Source organism: Halictus rubicundus, chromosome 5, assembly GCF_050948215.1.
Source record: "Halictus rubicundus isolate RS-2024b chromosome 5, iyHalRubi1_principal, whole genome shotgun sequence".
NCBI classification, from domain to species: domain Eukaryota; kingdom Metazoa; phylum Arthropoda; class Insecta; order Hymenoptera; family Halictidae; genus Halictus; species Halictus rubicundus.
The window spans coordinates 16,466,935-16,488,814 of NC_135153.1; the positions used below are offsets into that span (position 1 = coordinate 16,466,935).

Below are 21,880 nucleotides of genomic sequence, written 5' to 3' on the forward strand. Positions count from 1 at the left end.
TCGGGGGGAGGGAGGGGTGTGTGTTGCTAATTGTTGCGTATATGTACGCATGGAAGAATGCGCTCGGCCTGCACATATTCGACAATAAAAAAATTCTGCTCGATGGCACCGATGTTTTCGATGATGGCTCGTTAACAAGTGGCATTGTTTGTAAAATTTTAGCTATGAATTCTACATTTTATTCTAATTGCTACAGTAAGTCTTCTGGTAGAGTGGAAAAATATTATATTTTCAAGATGTGTAATGTGAATAGGGTAATAAATAATACATTACTTCAAATGTCATGGAATCTTTTTTTTTATAACGTAGTTCCATTATCTGCATTTTAGTATTCAATTTTTATCCGCTAGCAAGAACAAACTTGGGTCGTAAAACTTTATAAACGGAAGAATTCGTGTTTAGGTTAGATGTGCTGAGTTCAGGATTTCGGAGACTGGAATGCTGACTGAAAATTACTTCCTGTATTGTGTTCGACATTATTCTTAACTGGAGATTAACGAAATTGCGAAAGAAAACATTATTCTGACGGTAGTTTATATTTTTAGATTTTTATTTCTATTTGTCAACGCGGTCACAAGAAACTAGTAGCCCTACACGATCTATGTCACAGCACGTCCCAAGGATTGGGCTTACATAGATCAAGACTTTACATTTACTATGTGCATACAGTGACTCCATTAATATTCGTACAGTCTTACAAAGGCGATAACTGTTTTAATGTTGGACCACATTAATATTTTTTAAACTTCCAATATAGGCCCACATAAAAAAATGGTAACACACAGTTTTTAGTATTTCCTCCGGAGTTCCGATAAATTGCAATTTTTCCAAAATTTCTCTTTCACGTCACGCAGTGAACTAATTGTTCGAACTTCTCGAAAAAATCCAAGTCGGTCCGACATTAAAAAATCGTTTTTGCAGAATGTTCGAAAATGGGAGTCACTGTACATATTTTCTCGCTCAGACTCTTTTGGCCAATCTCAACCAGATTGCCCAACAAATTAGCATATCCCGGTTTCCAAGAAGCGAGACTCGCCTAATCGTCGATCAACCATGCCGTTCAATGCCACCAGTACCAAGGTGCAAATAAACAATCGTCGACCGTGGCTCTCTTTATTACGTAGAAATGATTTCAGCGGCTGTAACGCGGATCATTGCGCAACCCGGGTTCTCGGTACTTTCTCCTGCAAGTGCTGGCACGGCCGACAATCGATGAAAGTGACAGTCGGTGCTCTAACGTTACCTAAACCAGGTTCTCCTAGAACACCGGTGTGCCGTGTCGTTTCTGTCAATTCCGGTTCTGCGATCGTTTTTCTAGCCTTTTTCTTGCGAGCAAACAGGAAAAGCAAAATTCAGAATTAAAAATCTTGTCGTTTGTTCGTCGAACCGGTCTCTCGTTGTTCCGTCGGTAGTTCTGCCATGTTAATGAAACGTGGCCTAGAAACAGGAAACTACGAAGGCTATCGAACCGCTGGCAGAGAGGCTGCCAAGTGTTTTTTGGTGTAACCTTACGGAGGTTACGAGGCGGCGTCGTAAAATCGTCCCAACTGTCACGAGTCTGCGAAAGGGTCGGGATCGATCGAGGAACGAGAAAAAAACGCCTTCTTTGTCATCGAGGAATGATAAATCACGACCGTGATGCCTTGGGAACGTTGCGCTGCCCGGACTGTCTCGTTTATTCGATTCTGTGATCAATAGGCTGCGGATCTTTACGAGTTTATGGCACGTGGGATTTTTTAAACACGCGTTTATCCATGAAAATTGAGATTTTTTATTTTGGGTTTAATATTTGTACTGGGCAGGCTCACTGTTAGTATTAATCGGTATTGAGTAGGCTCATCGTGTTAATTATGCTATCAGAGCCGCTTTTGTTCTACTTGGGTGATACGATTTTTGTGCACAGTTTGTATGTGCATTAATGTTTTATTTGAAAATTCGTTGTTATACCTTGCTCCATCATTCCAGTATTAACACTTTGACTGCCAAACTAGAACCTCAAAAACTCCATAAAATCAAAGCAAGTTATTTAATGAAATAGAGATTGAAAAAAATTAAATGTACGATATTGAGCAGTCCTCCAACTTTCTTGCATTTTACAGATCCCAATTAAATTTGGTACAGTGAATATATAAACGTAAAAATTCATTATCAACCAGGACAAATAATTCCGTCACCCACATATGGGTGACATGCCAGTCAACGTGTTAAAAGGCCATGCATCACGACAAAATCTTCGTCTCGTGATGAGTGCTCACAATCACCATCTTGCAATAAACGCATACAATTTTTGTCCTCCAGTAAATGCATACGCTTTTCATCTCGCGATAACTGCATCCCATGTTATCTTGAGACGATTGCGTACACTTTTCGTGTTGCAATAGATGTACACAGCTTTCCTCACGCATAACAGTCCGGTCATCGTTAGTCGAAATGTCAGCTAGAAAAATGAGAGGACGATAGAAAGAAAAGCGAAAGCGAACATGCACGGGATAGTTCGTGTCCATTGCGGCGCGAACAGGTTAAATAACCGTTCGAAACGGGCGTTTGCAGAAAGATCCGCAGTCTAGCGATCCGCCGACAGCCGCCGCCGCGAAATGACTGGATTACGTGGAAGAAAGTGTCGCGAATACTCGCGTGGAAAGTGGCCGCGATACGAGAACCGGTCTCCCAGTGCGGGAACAATCTGAGAACGTGCCGGCGGACACCCGAAGCGTTTTCGCAACGCGGCCTCTAATGACCTCGGTGAGTGATTAACGCGCGAAGTCTCAATGACTCGGAATATTCTCCTGGCTACACAGATGTCTTCTCAAAATGTCCCGCTCCGTTACCGTAACTTTCCCATCGCGCGAGGCAACAGCTGGCTTTTGCTACCAAAGTGACCGTTTAGCTCGTTAGCCTGATCGAATCCGCGCAATTGAAAATCGGCATGTGGCAGCTAAAAAATATTTTTCCTAGCACTTAAGTTACAGCATATACTTTAACACTAAACCCACCGACACTTCCTCTATAACTGTTCCTACCGTGCGTGGTCAGAATGACTGGTCCTCAAAAAAAGTTATTGTTAATACATTAAACGTTGATAATAGACAATTTGTTGCTGAATGAATTAGTAGACGAACAAGTAGTCGGGTGTGCACCACCGGTGGCTCACGCTCGAATGTTCCATCGAAATGTAGTTTGTTTAGTATCTAGAAAAAATTGCCATGTAGTTGAAAATTTAACGCGTATTAATTGAAAAGAAGTAAAGCATGAATACGAGCGCCACCCACGGCGAGAAACACAAATAGCAGCGCCGGCGTGAACGTGTTTAAAAGAGTTATTGTTAATATAATTAACTGTTTGCACTCGGAGCTATTTTCGTTGTAAAACTAAATTTTTCTTCCGTCTTGGAATATTTTCATTTTATTCGTACGAAACTGATCCGATTTCTACATATAATATTTAAATATGTTTAGTAATCTATTGAATACAAATCTTGTAATGTAACAGATATTTTGCAATATTTTTTGTAATTTCTTTGAAATAATGCCACAACAATTTCTAGTGGTGCTTCAGAGTCACCAGTCGAGTGCAAAGGGTTAAACGTAGATAACGGTCAATTTGTTGCTGAATGAAAAATACTGCGACGCTCTCTCCTCGATTTACAAAATCGTACTGTGTCGTCCGCCTTTGCGGTTTGGATTTATTTGCCATGAAACAGTATTGTCAACCAGGCACGTGCGTAACTTGACAGCGTCTCATTCAATAAGGCGGCTCATTTATTTTGAGTTGGCCATGCCACATTGCGAATAGTCTTTCTTTTATACTGATCGTTTAGGTTTAGAGGAGTAAATACCATATTATCTCCAGCGGTCAAACTGACCGGTAGGTAGGACAAGATACGTATATTTCTTGGAAAAAAACAAAATAAAACGAGAAATAAATAATGAGAAATTGTATACATACTTTAGGAAAAGTCGTAAAGATAAATAGCGATGTGATAATGTTGTATGTACGAACTTGTACGCAAAGTTTGAAAAGGTTAAATTGATCGACCATGGTAAGTTTAGCGTTAAAAATTATAAAAGATTGGCACGTCTGATCGCCCTATCGATCCTTTCGGAGATGCATAGCTTTCGCAAATGGCGAACATCGGACCGCTGCAGGAGGCTGTATTCAAGTCAAGGTGAACTGGCGACTGATCCTTCATTGTTGTTGTTCCAGTCCTACTCTATTTGTGACTTGTCCCCGTTTGTCCACTTAGTTTTTTTTTTAAAGATTTCTCTTTTACGAAGAGAGTTGCATGGCTTAGACGACGACACCTTTATAGTTTATGGAGATTGGTTATTATGAAACTTTCGATTACGCGGTCGCTTATTATGCGGGTTTTTGCTGGGATGTTGAAAATTATTGGGAATAATGATCGTTTTGCTGATAGGATGAAATGTATTGTATGTAAGTTATCTTTTTCAACCATTAGAGATAGGGAGGTGAACGATCCTGGGCTAATGCGTCACCCGTTCTTGTTTCGTTTAACTATTTAAAATTTCAGCTTAACTTCAACTGGGCGACCCAGACATTTTTAACTTTTCTTTATATAATCCTGTAGACCTTGACGAGAAAATGCCAAAAATCCAAGCGTTAATGAGAGGAATTCGCTGGTTCAAAAGTTATGCGTGTTTAAAGTTGAGCGACTTTTGGCATTTTCTCGTCAAGGTCTACGGGATTGTATAAAGAAACAGATAAAAATTTCTCGGTTACGACGGTGAAGTTTACCCAAATTTTTATTAACTTTCACAACACGAAAAGGAAAATGAATACTCCACAGTATTTAGAAATAGTTAATGAATTAGTCTAGCATTAATTTTTATAATTTCACTGTATCCTGGTTCGCGCACTGCATCGAGTAAAAGAATCTCTGGTATAAACATTGAAAAATCAGAGGACAAAGTGCAATTTCTTCGAGGGCCTTCCCAATTTTTTAAATTTCATAAATGTTAAGTAACTGGGTAGGTGGCGAAAGTTTACACAAATGTATACCTTTGCACAAGAATTAACACACACACACACTTTTTCCTTCATCAAATCAGTACGTTAAAGACGAAATCAAATTGCATTAAATTCTACTGAATATTATATTTTACAACTATTCAACGTTACTGTACACCATAAATGTACGAGAGGTCTGGAGGCTAATTGCATTTAATGCGATTGCATTATGTGCAGTTACAAAGCGGTACATTTTCAAAGACTGCACGTAGGATGGATGTACATAATTTGTATAAAAATTCTCATCGAGTTTCTAAGTTCATCAACATTAACTCTCGGGCTTCTGCGAGTTCTAGCCCTATGCAGGGGTCACTTCTGACCCGCGCCGATATTTCCCTAATACAGTTTTACGGTTACAGACCGCCCTAAAAAGAGATATTACATTTATTTCATTGTGCTATAAAAATGTGTATAATAAATATAGTCACAGTAATTGATACCCCCACAGTAATTGGGTCCCTAGACGAATACGACGGGAATCGATAAGAATTTTGATTTTACATAAAGATCTGCAGCCTAATCGACGACAAACTAATTAGAGGTCCGAAGTGAGATTTTTCTAAAATTTTGAAAAAGTGCCCTGCACACGTTCCGGACCAGTACGCGTCGGCTCGGGACAAAGCGTGGATCCGACGAGTCAGAGTTCGACTCTATGAATGCCCAACGAGCGCAAGAATGAGGAGAGAGCAAAAGGGGGCTAAAGAAGAGGAAGAAGTAGCGGAGAGGAGAGAGACGAAGCGACGCGTCGGCAGAGCGAGACAGTGTACACACTGATGTATGTACATACATATAAGAATAGCCGTAGAGGATCGTTTCCGTTTCCCCTCCTCGTGACGCGTCAGTCCGAGCGTATTTGATGCTCCGACCGAGCTGTCTTGCTCGGTAAGGGCCTGGCAGCCGGTGCTGACCAGCTGTTCACGCAGCTTTGTGTCCTCTCTCCCGGTTCTCGATCGATTCTGTCCACGCTGCGATCCAACGCCGTTCCCTCTCGATCATTCATCCCGCGACTCTGGCGATCATGAGTTCGGAGCTCTGACCAGCGTGAGTACTGTTATCTTGTCGCATCGCTCCTCTCACCGATCCGTTTTTCCCTTTATTATTTTCACGAGCCATTACTGCACTGCTGCCTAAACAATAACAAATTTCATCACCCTGGTATTAACACGAGAAGAATTTTTTGAGCGGATCATCGTCTCCTCGAATTTATTGCTAACCGGATTTTAATTTGTGTGCTGTTTAATTAATCTGCTGTTTGAACAATAACAAATTTAATCACCTTGTTATTAACACGAGGAGAATTTTTTTGAGCGGATGATTGTCTGGTTGAATTTATTAGTAACTAGATTTTAATTACTTGCAGCGTCGCTTGTATCTCGTCCCACCGATCCATTTTTCTTTTCATTACTTGCATGTATTGTCGTCGCGTATTGTTCTACGGTAGCTTATACAATAATTAATCGAATCACGTTGTCAGCCACACGAGACTCTATAGAATTTTTTGAATGGGTGATTGTCGGGTCGAATTCATTGTTAACTAGATTTTAATTGGTCGTTTCACTGCGTCTGGTAAGCACTAGGTTGACTGAACAGTGTTACTTATTTTACAGACTGAAGGCAAATTTTGATTAACTAAAAATTAAGCTTCATAAAATTGTGGATTTAGGGGAACGATTGTTATGAGATAATAGTTCGATCTTGAAACAGTTGTAATTAGTAGACTCTGGATTTTTTATGCAAAATGAAAATTGAAATGAAATTGAATTCATTTCTCGATATTTAATTTATAGTAAATTGTTTCTGTGTAAAAGTCTGTTCAGTCCCAAATTTTACAACTTTCAACGTACTTTCAATTCCAAGTGCATAAGGAACTGCAGTTTCCCCATCGCTCGCCAGTGCAACGTTTGTGTCTTGTGTCAGCGAACTGGTTGGGCCCATGGCCGAAAGTATAGTGTATCCTGATCCACCAAAGATGGTAATCTGAGCCACCTGCTTCACTGAAATCTGGTTTCCGAGAAAAGAAGTGGAAACTCCTGGGCGAGGAATTTTTTCTGTGAATCGTCGTTCGACTGATTGGATTATCTTGTTGGTTGTTGACTTCTTTCGGTTAAACTTCACCTGGGCAAACCAGAAATTTTTAACTTTTCACTATACAATCCCGTACGTCTTGAGAAGAAAATGTCAAAAATCGACGTTTTGAGGCGAGGAATTCACTGGTTCAAGATATATAGAAAAAAAACTAAAAATTTCTGGGTTGCCAACGTGAAGTTAAGCCCTTTTTACGTTGAATAGAGATCACTATGTAGATACTAATATTTGCTTTTTTATTGCGTCTAATTGCTGGCAATAGATCGTACAATTGATAAAGTGGGTTGTCGGTGTTTCGACCGTTGCATAGGCCCGCGACTGGTTCCGACTAAGACGACAAAAGATTATGTTTCTCCTTTGAATTCGCTGCAGTAAAAATGTCAGAGATTCATTACACTTGGATTATGGACAGAAGTGGACTGGAATTGTTCTTAAAATTGCTTGACAATTACCTTTTCATTGCTTTAAAGACTACGTTCAAGTTAAATCACCATGCAACGACCACAGCTTTCTATTTGCAGAAGATTCGAGCACTTCGAACAACTGACTGTCTAAATAACTGTTTAAAGAACTAATGACCTTATTGGCTCACAAGCGGTAAATTTAAAAATCGTAGAAAATTAAAGTAGCATCATTAAAAATAGCTTGACTCAACTGGACGTTCTGTGCGAAATAAATCTTGTAGAAACGTTAGACAAATTTCGAGAAATGAATAATCCGCAAATCACCGCCAGGCAATATGCAAATCGTTTCGAACTCTCGGACCTGTTCCCAGCAGTTCTGACTAACTCCCGAAAATTCTCTTGGTCTCGCAAACGCGAGCAGACGAGAGCTATCGACTTTCGATTTCCTCGCGTGGGATCGGATCGAAGGCGTGCCACGTGCTCGGAACGAGATCGCTGTAGTTGCCTGACTCACTGCTGTAAAAGGTGCAGTGTGTCAGTGAGATCGACGTCAGTCGAAGCTCAAGGTGAACGCAGGTTGGCTGCGTCTTCGAGAAATATCGGGTGAAAGCTGCTGGATGCTGCACTCTCGGCTGTGCCGGTTCGATTTGTTTTGACCGTGCGAAGTCGCGCGAAACCGCCGCCGGACGCGGCTGCGAATTCGTTAGAATGCAGTTGATACGACGAATCAGGCCGAAGGAAGCGCTGCACGATTCCTGGATACTTGTGAGCCGAGATTAGCCCTAATCGACCACGATAAGAGGACGAGTTAGAAAGCGCAGTGTGCTCGTGTTGAACGCTGTTCCGATTCGTTTCCGTGAGTGTTTTCTGTTTTGTGACATTCGATTATGCTTTCTCGTTTTCATATGATCTGATTCCATTTTCTTTCCAATTTGGGAAGTTTCTGATTTGATCGGTTCTACATTAATTGGTTGCTTTGTTCCGATTTTGTGCCGATTGTGCTGTGATTTATCTCGGTCCCATTTTGTGCCGAATTAAAGAAGCTCCGATTTGATGAATTTTCTAGGAATTGATCGGTTTGTTCCGATTGTGCTGTGATTTATCTCGGCCCCATTTTGTGCCTAATTGAAGAAGCTTTGATTTGATGAATTTTCTATGAATTCGCTTTGTTCCGATTTTGTGCCGACTGTGCTGTGATTTATCTCGGTCCCATTTTGTGCCTAATCGAAGAAGTTTCTGATTTGATGAATTCTCTATGAATTGATCGCTTTGTTCCGATTTTATGCCGATTGTACTGTGATTTATCTCGGTCCCATTTTGTGCCGAATTGAAGAAGCTTCTGATTTGATGAATTCTCTATGAATTGATCGCTTTGTTCCGATTTTATGCCGATTGTACTCTGATTTATCTCGGTCACATTTTGTGCCTAATCCAAAATGTTTCTGGTTTGATGAATTCTCTATGAATTGATCGCTTTGTTCCGATTTTGTACTGATTGTGCTGTAATTTACATATTGCGGCCCCACTTTGTGCCGAATCAAAGAAGCTTCTGATTCGATGAATTTTCTATGAATTGATCGCTCTGTTTCTATTTTATGCCGATCGTACTGTGACTTATTTCGGTCCCATTTTGTGCCTAATTGAAGAAGCTTCTGATTTGATGAATTGTGTACGACGGTAGCTGTTATTTTCGTTAAATGAAATTTTAAAATCCCTTTAAATCGAAATTCCGCTTCAATTTGCTGTCAATCAAAAATACACGAGTGTAAATGAATTTGCTAAAATGATACGCATACCTGACGCAAATTCGCACGACTAAAAACGGTATATCGGAATTGTTTAATATGAGAAAATAGTGTACATATTGTCTCGTAGTAGTCCAGCAACTTAACGCGCGAATCATTTTTACAACTTGTCGATGACAAATACGAACTACGTAGCGCAGCGAGCGTGACGGAAGCATGCGAATTCCGTGAAGAGCACACACAGTCATTTCGAACAATGAGCATTCCGGCTGGTAAATGACACTGTCAAACGAGCTGCAGGTGTAGTCACGTGAACGGGCGTCGTAGTATGTATATGGTTTGTCCATCGGGAGTCCGCCGGACACGTAATCCGATCACGTTACGGTCTGCTTACGCAAAATTATTTCGGGCAAACGTCACAGAAATTTTGACCGTTCGTTTTCTCGTCTTCTAGTACAGTTACGGCGGAAAGTGTTACGAACGGTCGCGTTCATTAGAACAATGTCTGGCCTTGTTACGCATCAGCGAGCGCTAACGAAGGAAATCGTATACTTTCAGCTCGGCGACTCCTTCGAAATACTGTAAGCAATATTATCTCGAAATATAATTACACGAAAAAACGAACAGTACAGGTTAGACATTTTCCTTTCTTGAAAAAATCACAGTATTCGCGAGAAATTTATAAAATCACGAACTTCATTTTTAATATGACATAAAAGATGGTTGAAAAATTAGTCAAACCAAAAAGTGAACAGTTCGAACATGGAAATAAATTTTTTTTTAACAAATCACTGTATTCGTAAAGAAATTTATAAAATCGATAAAACTTCGATTTCTTCAAGATAGAAATTGCCATAAGCCTAGGAATGGTTCCGGTTCAGATAACCGTGACTACACTTCGGATCTTTATGCGGATTAAAAATGTTCTGGGTTGATTGTAAGAAACAATAGTTCTTACAAATTATATTCCTTCTCACGATAATCTTTATGGAATTTTCACAGTTTACTTCTATCCTCGTCGTCGTCGTCTCTCCTTTGACGTAAATGCATAAAATCCTCAGTGTAACTAATTTAAATCGAGCAACGGGAAAAATGGCCGCAAGTCGCACTGGATCTCCGGACACAGCAAAGAATTGGATCCCGTGATCCTTCTTGTGGGCGAGAGAAACCGTGGAATGCGTTCACAAAACGTTCACTATACATTCCTGCTCTAGTGCATTCCGACTGGTCGTAATACCTGTCGAAAGCGACAACCTTCGGATTTCCGTATCGGAATTTTGAAAAATCCTCCGAAAAGTTTGTCTCCGAGGCGTGGAAGCTCGCGTCCTTGGCGAATTTCGCTTATCTTGAGGACCGAGAGCCAAGATTATGAAACACGAATATGCTTTTAGCACCTGGAGCGATTATTCTTATTATTGTGAGACGCCTCACGCACCAGTTGTGCCAGTTTGCATTTCCAAAGATTTACTTTTCAGTTTAAAAATTTTTCGTTGTTGTTATGTGTATAATCCAGGTTTGACGGTCTTTCAATTAGGGTCGGCTTTGGTTAATGCTCCAGTAGATTTTGATGTGACGGAAGTAGTACATATACTGCGGTATGGAAATGCAGGTAAAAGGAGCCGTATTGTTTATGACGCTGCAGTTGAAAGTAGAATGACTGCGGAGGCTCTCTTAAAATATTTTGAAGTTTGTGAATATTTGAAAATATTTTGAAGTTGTTCAAGTTCTTGCGAACTAATTTGCAACACCTCGAATTGAAATTTTGGGAAACAAAATCTGTATATTGGGAAATTTGTTTCTTTTGCTGTGGGGTCTTGTGTTTCAAACTGTAATGCAAAATTGTTTCATATTTTAATAAAATTATTCGGGATTTGAGAAAACTAACATTTCATATGGTTCTACAATTGAACTCAGTTTCATCGAAGTAGAACAGTGTTAACATTTTTATTTTCTGTCATCAGAGAATATTATTCAGATCAATGCGACCATTCTGGAAATTTTATTTTCAATGTTCTTCAATAGAAAAATAATTGACTCGATTATTTCGTTCAGTTGCCCGATGCACTAAAAATTGTGTCAAACATCAGTACAACCTGTGTTGCCAATTTAACGAGAAATCATGATGAAAGTGTGTCTCGAGATAATGCGTCAAGATGCGTGTCAGAATATCAATGACTATCAACATCTCTCACAAAACCGCCGATAAATCACTGTAGACTCCGATTCGCACAAATAAGGCTGAAGAAGTCATCGAACCAGCTGTCGAACGAGTGCGAGGTTACGTAACCGGTGATGCCGGAGGCGTTCGATCGACCGATCTGCATGCGATCGGGATCATCTCGGTTCTCTTCGGAGTTGTGTTGCTCGCCGCGTCTAATTATAAACAAAAAGCAGCTGCGGCACACCGTGTTCGCGAGCCGATAAGTCTGCGCAGCTTATCAAACACGCGATCGTAAACATTGGACGCGTTCAAATGATAGTCGTCCGTCAAGTTCACCGTGTTATCGAGACAGAAGTGCGCCGTTGGAGGGGCGGGGGGGAGAGAGAGAAAAAGTCGGTGACAGAATGTCCGATTTCTAGTGTACACAGAACGACGAATGATATTAAAGCCGTGGGAACCGGGCATGGCTGACACAGTTGATCTTTCGATTTCAGCGCGATCAGGCTGGGCGGTTCAGAAAGCTGAATGGAGACACAGGTCATTGCAAGACGCCTGCAGATCCTTGGACTGGTCTCGCTATGGCTGCTGAACCTCGTTGCATTGCCCGGTGCATGTGCATCCTACGGCATCGGGGTAGGCAGGGCTGACACCACTGGGCCCACGGCGGAAGTCATTTTTGTGAGTACTCGACATTCTCTAGGACTGTGTTCACTGACGAAAATTGGGACGCTAAATTATTCGTTCAGACTTTAAAATTCAATTTTTGGTATGCTACGGAATTTCCTTGCTTAATTGGTCCGTACGTTGAAAGTAGCAAGATTTTCAAATTTTTCTCAAGTTATTACCGTCATATATTTCTAATTCTAGAAAATTAGAATCTGCAAAATATGAGACCCAAAGAGTACTCTTAGTAACAAAGACATTAACCTTTCAATTTTTATTTCGTTCAACGAACTCAACTGCGGGCGTTAAAATGATTAAAAATAGAATTTTGAAAAATTAAATACAAATTACGTACAACTGTATTTAATGGAATTATTAACCCTTTGCACTCGAGTGGTGACTCTGAAGCACCACTAGAAATTGTTGTGGCATTATTTCAAAGAAATTACAAAAAATATTACAAAATATTTGTAACATTACATAATTTTTGTTCAATAGATTACTAAACATTTAAATATCATATGTGTAAATCGGATCAGTTTCGTATGAATAAAATGAAAATATTCTAAGACGGAAGAAAAATTTAGTTTTAGAATGAAAATAGTGCCGAGTGCAAAGGGTTAAAAGTAGAAGTAAATTCGTATCTAATAAAATAAAAGAGTTGAGATAAGTGTATATTTAATGTAGTCGAAATCAAGATTGTAAATAGATTTGAAATTATAATGGAAATGAATAGAATTGAGATATTTTGAATTTTTTGTTCTTGGAATTATTCGTTTCCTGGTTGCGTATTGCCTGTTGTGCTATACGTCTGCACTATTCGTTGACAGTTTGATCGAATTCTGTTTCCGCAGGATTTGTTGACAGTGTTGGATTAATTTCTCGGAAACGTCAGAGACAGACGACATCTCGAAAGTATTGTTTGCTTTCCAGATGGGCTATGCGAAAATCGATCAGAAGGGATCAGGACTCCATCTACGAACATTCTCCCGAGCGTTCATCATAGACGATGGCGAGGAGAGGTTCGTCTTCGTCAGCGTGGATAGCGCGATGATTGGAAATGGCGTTCGCCAAGCGGTAATCCTTTAGTTTCCTTTCATTTTATAGCAATCTCTGATTCTGCAGTTCGAGGCAATTTCCGCGCCACTTTGTCATTTATCATCTCTAACTTTACCTCTTTGCTGTATTGATTTATGAAGAATAAAACTAAGCAGTGAATTCCGCTTGTTGAAACCAAAAAGCATTTGTCTGAAACGGAATATTGAAAATTCGTTCAATTTAATATGGACTTCAATATTACCATCTTTTCACCAGAGAATACTGTAGTCGATATCGTAATCTTTTTTCTGATGTTGCATTTTTAAATCCTCTATTGTAAATGGAAACCCCACAGGAACTATTGTAGCAATCTCATTTATTTAGATCACATGAGAGAAAAGAGGTCTCTCCCTTTCTAAAATGGAATTTTTTAATTTGTCAATGGAAACTCCAAGAGAACTATTGAAGCAATTAATTTGATCACATTTCATAGAAGAAACAGGTTTCTCTTCGCAAACATTTAATTTCAAGACCTTTTATTCCAACTGGAAATGAAAGTAACTAACAAAATAGGACAATTTATTTATTCGTACTTACTTCCATACTGGTTTACACAATATTGAAGGTGAATTAATTAAAGCCATTATTTTGATCACCTTTTATAGAAGGAAAGAGGTTCCTCTTTTCAAAAACTTAATTTTAAGACGTTTTATTCCAACTGGAAAATGACAATAGCTAATAAAATAGTACATTTATTCATTCTACGTATTTCCATACTGGTTTGCACAATATTGAAGGTGAATCAATTAAAGCAATTATTTTGATCACCATTCACAGAAGAAAAAAGTTTCTCTTTTCAAAAATTTAATTTCAAGACGTTTTATTCCAACTGGAAAATGACAATAGCTAATAGAATAGTACAATTTATTCATTCTTACTTACTTCCATGCTGGTTGCATTTTCTTGAAGACGAATAAATACAAATCTTTCAATTTTTCGGGAGGTTAGCGAATAGTCTTCGAATTTTAGTTTGCGATTTAGTAATAAAATTCAGGTGACGTCGTCTACAAATAATTTTTGCGCGACTGTAAATAATCTATTTACTATTGAATGTTGGCGCGCAGGTGCTGCAGAAACTGCAGACGCAGTTTGGCAGCATGTACACTGAGAAGAATGTGATGATTAGCGGAACGCATTCGCATTCGACGCCGGGTGGATTCATGCAGGACATGTTATTCGACATCACGGCGTTCGGGTTCGTTAAGGAAACGTTCGACGCTATGGTTGCTGGTATAGCAAGGGTAAATATCTCCACGCATTTCCCTACTATAGACACCTGACCCGCCCAGAACGTTATCTGTGGCGACGTTACTCGACAAATGCATTTTTAATCTACGTTTTATCGGCTCATTCTTGACTCGTGAGCTGTTTAGTCACTAATTCTTATCCGATGCCAATTTTCAATAATAACAACGGACTTGTTTATCGTGCACCACTCGCCTCTATCTGTATTTGTTCGTTCATTGTTCACACATTTCATTTTTCTTCCAAGAATGACTAGCATCCATACTATTGCTAACTCATTTTTACTTATTTCTTCATAATCTTTATATAATTGCATATTATTTTTCGTAAGTAGCAGTCCTACACGATCTATGTCACAGAACGGACCCGAGGATTGGGCTTATATCAAGACGTACTTCAATCTTGAAACAAGTCGAGACCAATGGAATATTTCAAAAATCATTTTTACACACCTCCTAAAGAATTTTTATAGCTGCTACGACAATGATTTAGCTAGTGTACGATCTTATTAGACTGTCGATGCGAGCACTTCAAAAATGATTTTTATTTTCCGGTCGTTACAAACGTCCTTGGAATAATTTTTACTGACACGTCAATACAAATCTTCCAGAATTGATTTTTATTGACGTCAATGCAGACCACGCAAAACTGACTTTTATTAACATGAACGCAAACATTGCAGAGCATCGAGCGAGCCCACGACTCTGTGGTGCCAGGTCGCATCTTCATCACGGACGGTGAGGTCCTGGGCGCCAACATCAACAGGAGTCCTCTTGCGTACCTGAATAATCCCAAACACGAAAGAGACAGGTGAGTACGGTCGATCATGATCGCACAAGATGGTTATCACTAGACTGTTGATTTTATGAATTCATTATAAAAATTGGGTAGCTGTAATTTAAAGCAGAAAATAGATTAAAAGAACCTAAAAGCTTCCGTTAGTTCCAGCTTCTAAAAGTTGTTAAAGGAAAAAAGAAACTTATGTTTGCCTTCTGTTCGCTGTAATCGATGCAGACAATTTTGCATAAAACTTCACAGTCTATTACTTCGCGAAAATTACTTTAACCTTGCCATGTCCACGGTCTCTTCACGGGTGAATATTAATTTAATTTTACTTTGTCCAGGTATAATTATGACGTGGACAAGACCCTGACGCAAATGCAATTCGTCGGCGCGGACAACAAGGAGTTGGGTGTCATCAATTGGTTCCCGGTTCATCCTACCAGCATGAACAACACTAATCATTTGGTGTCCAGCGATAATGTTGGCTACGCCTCGATTCTGTTCGAGAAGGCGATGAACAAGGACGCTTTGGTTGGCAAGGTGAGGCCTCGCGCCTAATCTTGAGGCCTGTCAGAACTTTTTTTAGTTTATTATTAAAAGTTCGCTTTTCGATCGACTTGAGAATTTTTTTAATTAAGCCAATGCGGACTCTCTGAAGGCATACAAAACTTCAGTTTCCAATTAGGCGCTTCAGTCACTTCATTTGCAATCTAACTTTTCGAGAATTCGTAATTGCTCAGGAGGAGGAGCTAAATGAAAACGTATTTTCTTAATATTTTTAGTATATTGAAAACACTATAAGAATGTTCTTAAATTTTTCTGAAACGCTTGACTGGGGGGATAATGCCGCGACGTTTATCATCCAGGCCTTGGCGACATATATAGAGAAATCACTGTGTTTGCTGCACTTGCAAATTTTGATATTAGAGTTAAGTAATCGAGTTCTATAAGACATTGAAATGGAAGCTGTGAATGTAAACAGGTTCTAAATTTTCCAAAGTCTAAAAATTTTTAGTAGTTTTCTACATTGTTAACATGTAGTCGTTCTCGAAAAATTTTCTAGAGCTATGGTTCAAATTCTCTGTGATCATTAGTGCCAATAGAAGGCAGCAAGTAGTAGCCAACAATGTGGTATTTAGACTCACGCTTTTGATGCAGTCGACGTTAAGTCGGATCGTGTTTAACGTCCAGTTTGTTTGACAACTGAACCAGAATGGAGGATGCTCGATTTACTAACGAGAGAAATTGCGCACTTTGAAGCAGAGGTGTCCATAGTTCAGACTGTGCATACTCTACTCCTATGTCGTTGCTGTTGAAATGCGACCTCTACCGCTTGATGCTCTAACTTTCTTCTTCTGCAACTATCCTACTATTTCATAATTATAAAAATGGCTGCGATAGAGTTGGCGTTAGATTAAAATTGTTAGAAAAATTGTATTAAACCTGATGTCGTTGCTGTTGAAAAGCGACCTCTACCGCTCGATGCTCTAACTTTCTTCTTCTGCAACTATCTTACTATTTCACAATTATAAGAATAGCTACGATAGAGTTGACGTTAGGTTAAAATTGTTAGAAACATTGTATTAAACCTGATTACAGTTTTAATCGTAGATATTGTTAGTTTTATATTGATAAGTACTGTACGCAGTACAGTTTAATCTAGTACAATCTTTTTAAGTTTTATGGGTGTTTGATTTGAGCTAGTATGTGGTGCTGAAGTGTGACTCTCAGCTATGATTGTTAATAATTGACTTAACAAGCGCATCTTTCTGGAAATTAGGGTTCTTTCGTGGCTGCCTTCGCCTCCACTAATTTGGGCGACGTTTCGCCGAACACACGTGGTCCAAAATGCGAGTACACTGGGAAAAACTGTTCGGAACAGTACACTTGTCCTGGGAAAAAGGAGATGTGCTTCGCCTCTGGACCAGGAAGGGACATGTACGAGAGCACCAGCATCATTGCCAACAAGATCTTCAAGGAGTCATGGGTGAGTCATTTTACACAATTATTTTTCTTATTTAATCCACAGGTGTTTATAAATCAATCTACACTGAACTTGAAAGAAATGACTACGAAAATTTATTTATCGTTCTGCGAATAAAAATAAGAATTCTAGACACAGTATTAGTTACTGTATATATTATTAAGGTCTGTATCTAGTGTACTAAGGATTTCTAGAAACAAAGACTTGTTCAAAATAAAGATATTAAAATAATTGAAGATTATCTGTAAGAAAATAAAAATTGTGGAACTGAAAACAGTACTAAAAGTTTATTACTAATAAATCTGTGAATGTACACAGGGCAAATTGTTCCTAAACAATTTCTACGAAGCAGTAAATTCCATTCAAGCTTTAACTCGACTCAGTTTATCCGTTTGAAGCAAATGAGACTGGCATTGGGCTAACAATGCCGTCCTAATGGAATAATACTATTGCTAACAGAGGGTTCTGAATATTAACTGTATATATCTTCTCTTTTGGCAAAATTGCGATGCAATTAGTCGGTGGCACAAACCGTTTTACAGGCAATAATGAAACTTGGAGCTCGAGCGTACCGGGTGTCCCATATCCAATTAATCTTTAATCTCCCTAACACCATTAACTCCATCTTAAATCTCTAATATCTTTACACACGAGATTACTAATTATGATCTTAAATCATTACTTTTTAAAATTCACATTAAAATAGTTTTGCCATGTAAAATTCACGTTCACATGTTTCTGACTTTTCTAAATTCACGTTCCAACATTTCTGCCATTTAAAATTATTATTTCAATAATTTGAGATCTAAATTGGCGGTAATTCGAGATCTAAACGCGATAGTAATTCGAGATCAAAACGAGATGGTAATTGGAGATCTAAACGCGAGAGCAATTTGAGATCGAAACGTGAGAGTAATTTGATGTCTGAAGACTCGGGGAGGTACCGCGGTCATTAATTACAAGATCGATGGTGAAAAATCGTTTCCGCGAAATCCGTGATAAATTCGTGGATCAGAAGAAGCCGACATTAATTCTACGGGCGAGGAGGACATTTTCCCTCGTGGTATCATTTACTCCGGCCGTTCTCCGTCAGGTTTGTTAATTGATTTTCATCAGGGGGTGGGGGTGGGGGGAGACCCTATTTTCCCGCAGCCATTGAATTTCCACCGAGTCTCCGAGGTCGCGACAAACACGTCGAATTTCTCAGGGACTGTTTCCCAGTTCTATTCAAGATCTTTCCCATCATGGGGACGGTCAACGAATCTACAATAGGTACACGACAAACAAAAGACCGAAACCGTCACGCACGCGGATGATTTTTCACCGGACTTATCTTCACGTGATTTATCCTGACGATGGATCTGTGCGCAACGATCGACGATTACGTTAAATCGTTTCCAGTTTCGCGCGCTTCCCTCGCCGGGAAACACAGCAATTAGAACAGACACTCTGTTCGTTAACGAGCGTCGTTGTTGCAGCGTAGAAAAAGGAAAAACACGGGCCCGTAAAGCCTCGAACGAAATCACGGGAGATAATGATCTATGGAGTAAAATAAAATGCACTACGCACTCGGCAGACCGTAGTCCGCCTCATGAATACTTGTTCTATTTACAATGGAATAAACATTCCTGGCAAACATCTCCGACGTTGATCGTGTGCGCACGCCTAGACCGCTTTTTTACTCTTTGCCAATAATAACCTCGCATTAAGGAAAACATAATCGAGGTGTTGTCTGCGATCAGTTACTAAATACGGATACAATATTTTGCTCGCAATAGTGGAAAATAGATTCGCGTTTATGTTAGTCACCTCGATTATGTTAGACTTCTGCTTGGACACAGCGGAAAGCCCGTAGACAAAAGCTCCGCGCTTAAAATCGCTCGAATTTAAACACGCCTAACTTTTGAACCGGTGTATTCCTCGCCTTAAAACTTCGATTTATGAGATTTTTTCGTCAAGATGTACAGAATTATCTAATAAACAGTTAATAATTTCTGGGTTGCCAAGGTGAAGTTTAACCGACGGAAACAATTTTCGATTGTGAATCTAGAATATTTCTAAGATCATTTTATGTCTGTTTATATCTGTCTTTTTCGACATCCTCTGTCACTTTTGTCGAGCTTAGAGAAAATTAATTAAAAAGAAAGAGCAAACGAAGATCAACTGTTTCAGATTGCTTTCATTCCCATATCGTTGAATTATTTCCGTGGAAATCGTGACCAAGGGATGCTTTCTTCGTCTCATTAAGACGATCTCTCGACGTGATCAGCCTCTAACGAATCATTGTAACCGAGCATTATTATCCTGAATACATGCACTTGGGCTTGATTGCCTCGTGGACGACAGTTTCTTTTTTTTTTCTTCTTGCTTTTCTTTTCTTCTTTCTCCCGGGTAAACGAAGTTCAGATTCCATCTCAGATTCGTTATTAATTGAATCAGTGGAATCATTTCACCTGCGCGGTATCCCGTCACCGAGAAAAGTGTTTTCCTCGGTACTGTCTCACCTGTGGTTTTGTTGTACAATCTCCTTTATTGAGTACAGGTTTCATTTTTATTTACAAAATATTCTACGTGTATTTTACAATTAGAAAAATATAGGTTCGAGCACTGTTCTGTTTTTGCGATCTCGAGGCAGAATGTTAATGTTTCTGTTTTTTTTTTTTGAGTGGAAAACAGAAAGCGGTGTTGTGTGCGACAATTTTTCATTAAATTAATCGATAAATTAATTTGGAATTTGTGTGAAAACGCTGTTCTATTCCAATCTGTCCTAATCTTTCTATTGTACAAAATGTTTTGCTAGCTTCGTACACTCTCATTACAATTTTCAGTTTAATTTTTAGGATTCTTTCTATTTCATCTCGGCTGCGAATCTTCTCAATTTTTAATCTCATATCATCGGATGTTTACAATTAACCTAAGAATACTTATGCAAATGCACAATTTCGAAGACCATATCACAAAAAAAAAAAGTTGATATAAAAGGACTTCGTGTGACAGAAATAAAATAAAAATATTAAAATTTGTTTTCCAATTTCACTAAAGATCAGAGTAAAAGAATAAATAAGTTAGAAATAAATTAGAGACATCTTCAAAATTGGCCTTTAACTTCACAAAAGGTTAGAATAAGAAAATACATTTCCCATGACAGAAATTAAATAAAAAAGGTCGTTAAAATTTGTGAACCTAAACACTTTCGTGCATTTCGCAAGCTTCCAAATGCAACAAACGCATAAGAATCCGCAATCTACTTATAACAATCAACTCGACCGCAGTAAAATTGCCGAGTACAGAGTCAGCAGAGGAAAACCCCATAATTCACATTTCCCAGCCGAGAAAAACACTACAAAAAAAAAAAAAAAACGAGATCTGGCCTTTCAGCGATCCTGAAGCGAACCACGTACCGCTTTCTACCACTTAATAAACAGCAACTCGTTTACATATGTGTATCCGCCTCGCAATCGTCTCGACCTCGGACGATCATAACTCCGAACGCTCATGCTCGCATGCAGATTAGTTCCCCGAACTAGAGTTTCTCTCTTTCGATCGCGGTTTTTCGAGCCTCGGAAATATAGAAGAAGCGCTTCATTTTTGTCCGTCAATTACCAACGGCCGTTCATTAATACTCTAAACAATAATTCATCGTGGTCCTCTCGTTCATTGGCACGGGCGAGCTACCACGGACGAAAGTACTCGACAGGGTGGTTCAACCGTTGCACAAACCATAATCACTAGACTGCGGATCGTATACACTTGCGACAAAAATACGTAGAACAAATGTAGATCAAATTAAATTATTAAGCAACGATACAAATGTTTGCGGTCGCTCCTGTACCTTGCAATCGATGCGGATAATTTTTGCATATAAATCTGCAGTCCAATAAACTATCGGTACAAACATAACTGAATCAGTATAAATATCTGCTTCTTCAGAAAATCACGCCAAAGCAACTTCCAAATTTGTTATAAAGATTATGAAAAATTGAAGAGGTTGGTGCAAAAGTTGTGTAAGTGAAGAGGCTGATAATAATCCTTGCACCAAATAATTGGGGATAAATAAAAGTATGCAGAATTTCATTGAAAAATGGATTTGCTCAATTTTTGCGCCAAGGTCACCTGAAGGTCATATTAGATTTACTTAAAATCGTGAAGAATCCGAATGAAAGAAATGTTTTCAAGGCGATGGGAGCTAGACAATTTTAGCGTTAGGGGTAGTTTTAGTGTTGAAGCTTGCCTAGCTTTTTCGGAGAAGTATTGAACCACCCGTTACCCGAGCAGACAGCTACAGCTAGAGAAAAGCGACGGAAACGGAAGCGGGGAATTTCGTCGGACACTCTGTTATTGATAAATTGAACACAAGACGTTTCGACGGCGATCGTTGGACGATCGGTTCTTAAGATAGTCACTGGAGACCGTAACATCACTCGAGGATCAGCCCGACTGCGATATCTGGTTGCCGATATCCAGCGCTGATCTCCTCCTTCGATCCCCAATGTGTCCTCGAGCTTGGTAACCCCGCCTTTCATCTTATAGTGGATCGATCGCGACGATTCTAACCCTGTAAAGGTATCCCGGGGTCTCTCGTGACCCTAGTCAAATTTTCTGTACACAGACAGCGTTGCGAAGTTCTTATAAATATGGAATTTTTTTAATCTCTTTCCACCGCTCCAATGTACAGTGTTTACTC

The 21,880-nt window shown here is 39.3% G+C and overlaps 1 protein-coding gene across 4 annotated transcripts in view; it reads left to right on the top strand.

Annotated features, from left to right (window-relative positions):
- Positions 1–2,725: 2,725 nt before the first annotated feature.
- Positions 2,726–21,880, top strand: part of Cdase (neutral ceramidase) — a 53,944-nt gene continuing 34,789 nt past the window's right edge. The window contains exons 1-7 of one of the 4 annotated variants that reach the window (XM_076788594.1): positions 2,726–2,742; positions 11,918–12,101; positions 13,020–13,163; positions 14,249–14,425; positions 15,112–15,239; positions 15,554–15,752; positions 16,993–17,199. In XM_076788594.1, the coding sequence (XP_076644709.1) occupies positions 11,949–12,101; positions 13,020–13,163; positions 14,249–14,425; positions 15,112–15,239; positions 15,554–15,752; positions 16,993–17,199 (1,008 nt within the window). In that variant the 5' untranslated portion in view covers positions 2,726–2,742; positions 11,918–11,948. Of the gene's footprint in view, positions 2,743–5,921; positions 6,070–8,115; positions 8,374–9,579; positions 9,844–11,917; positions 12,102–13,019; positions 13,164–14,248; positions 14,426–15,111; positions 15,240–15,553; positions 15,753–16,992; positions 17,200–21,880 lie in introns of those variants that run through there. The other 3 variants (XM_076788591.1, XM_076788592.1, XM_076788593.1) reach the window with 3 other exon arrangements.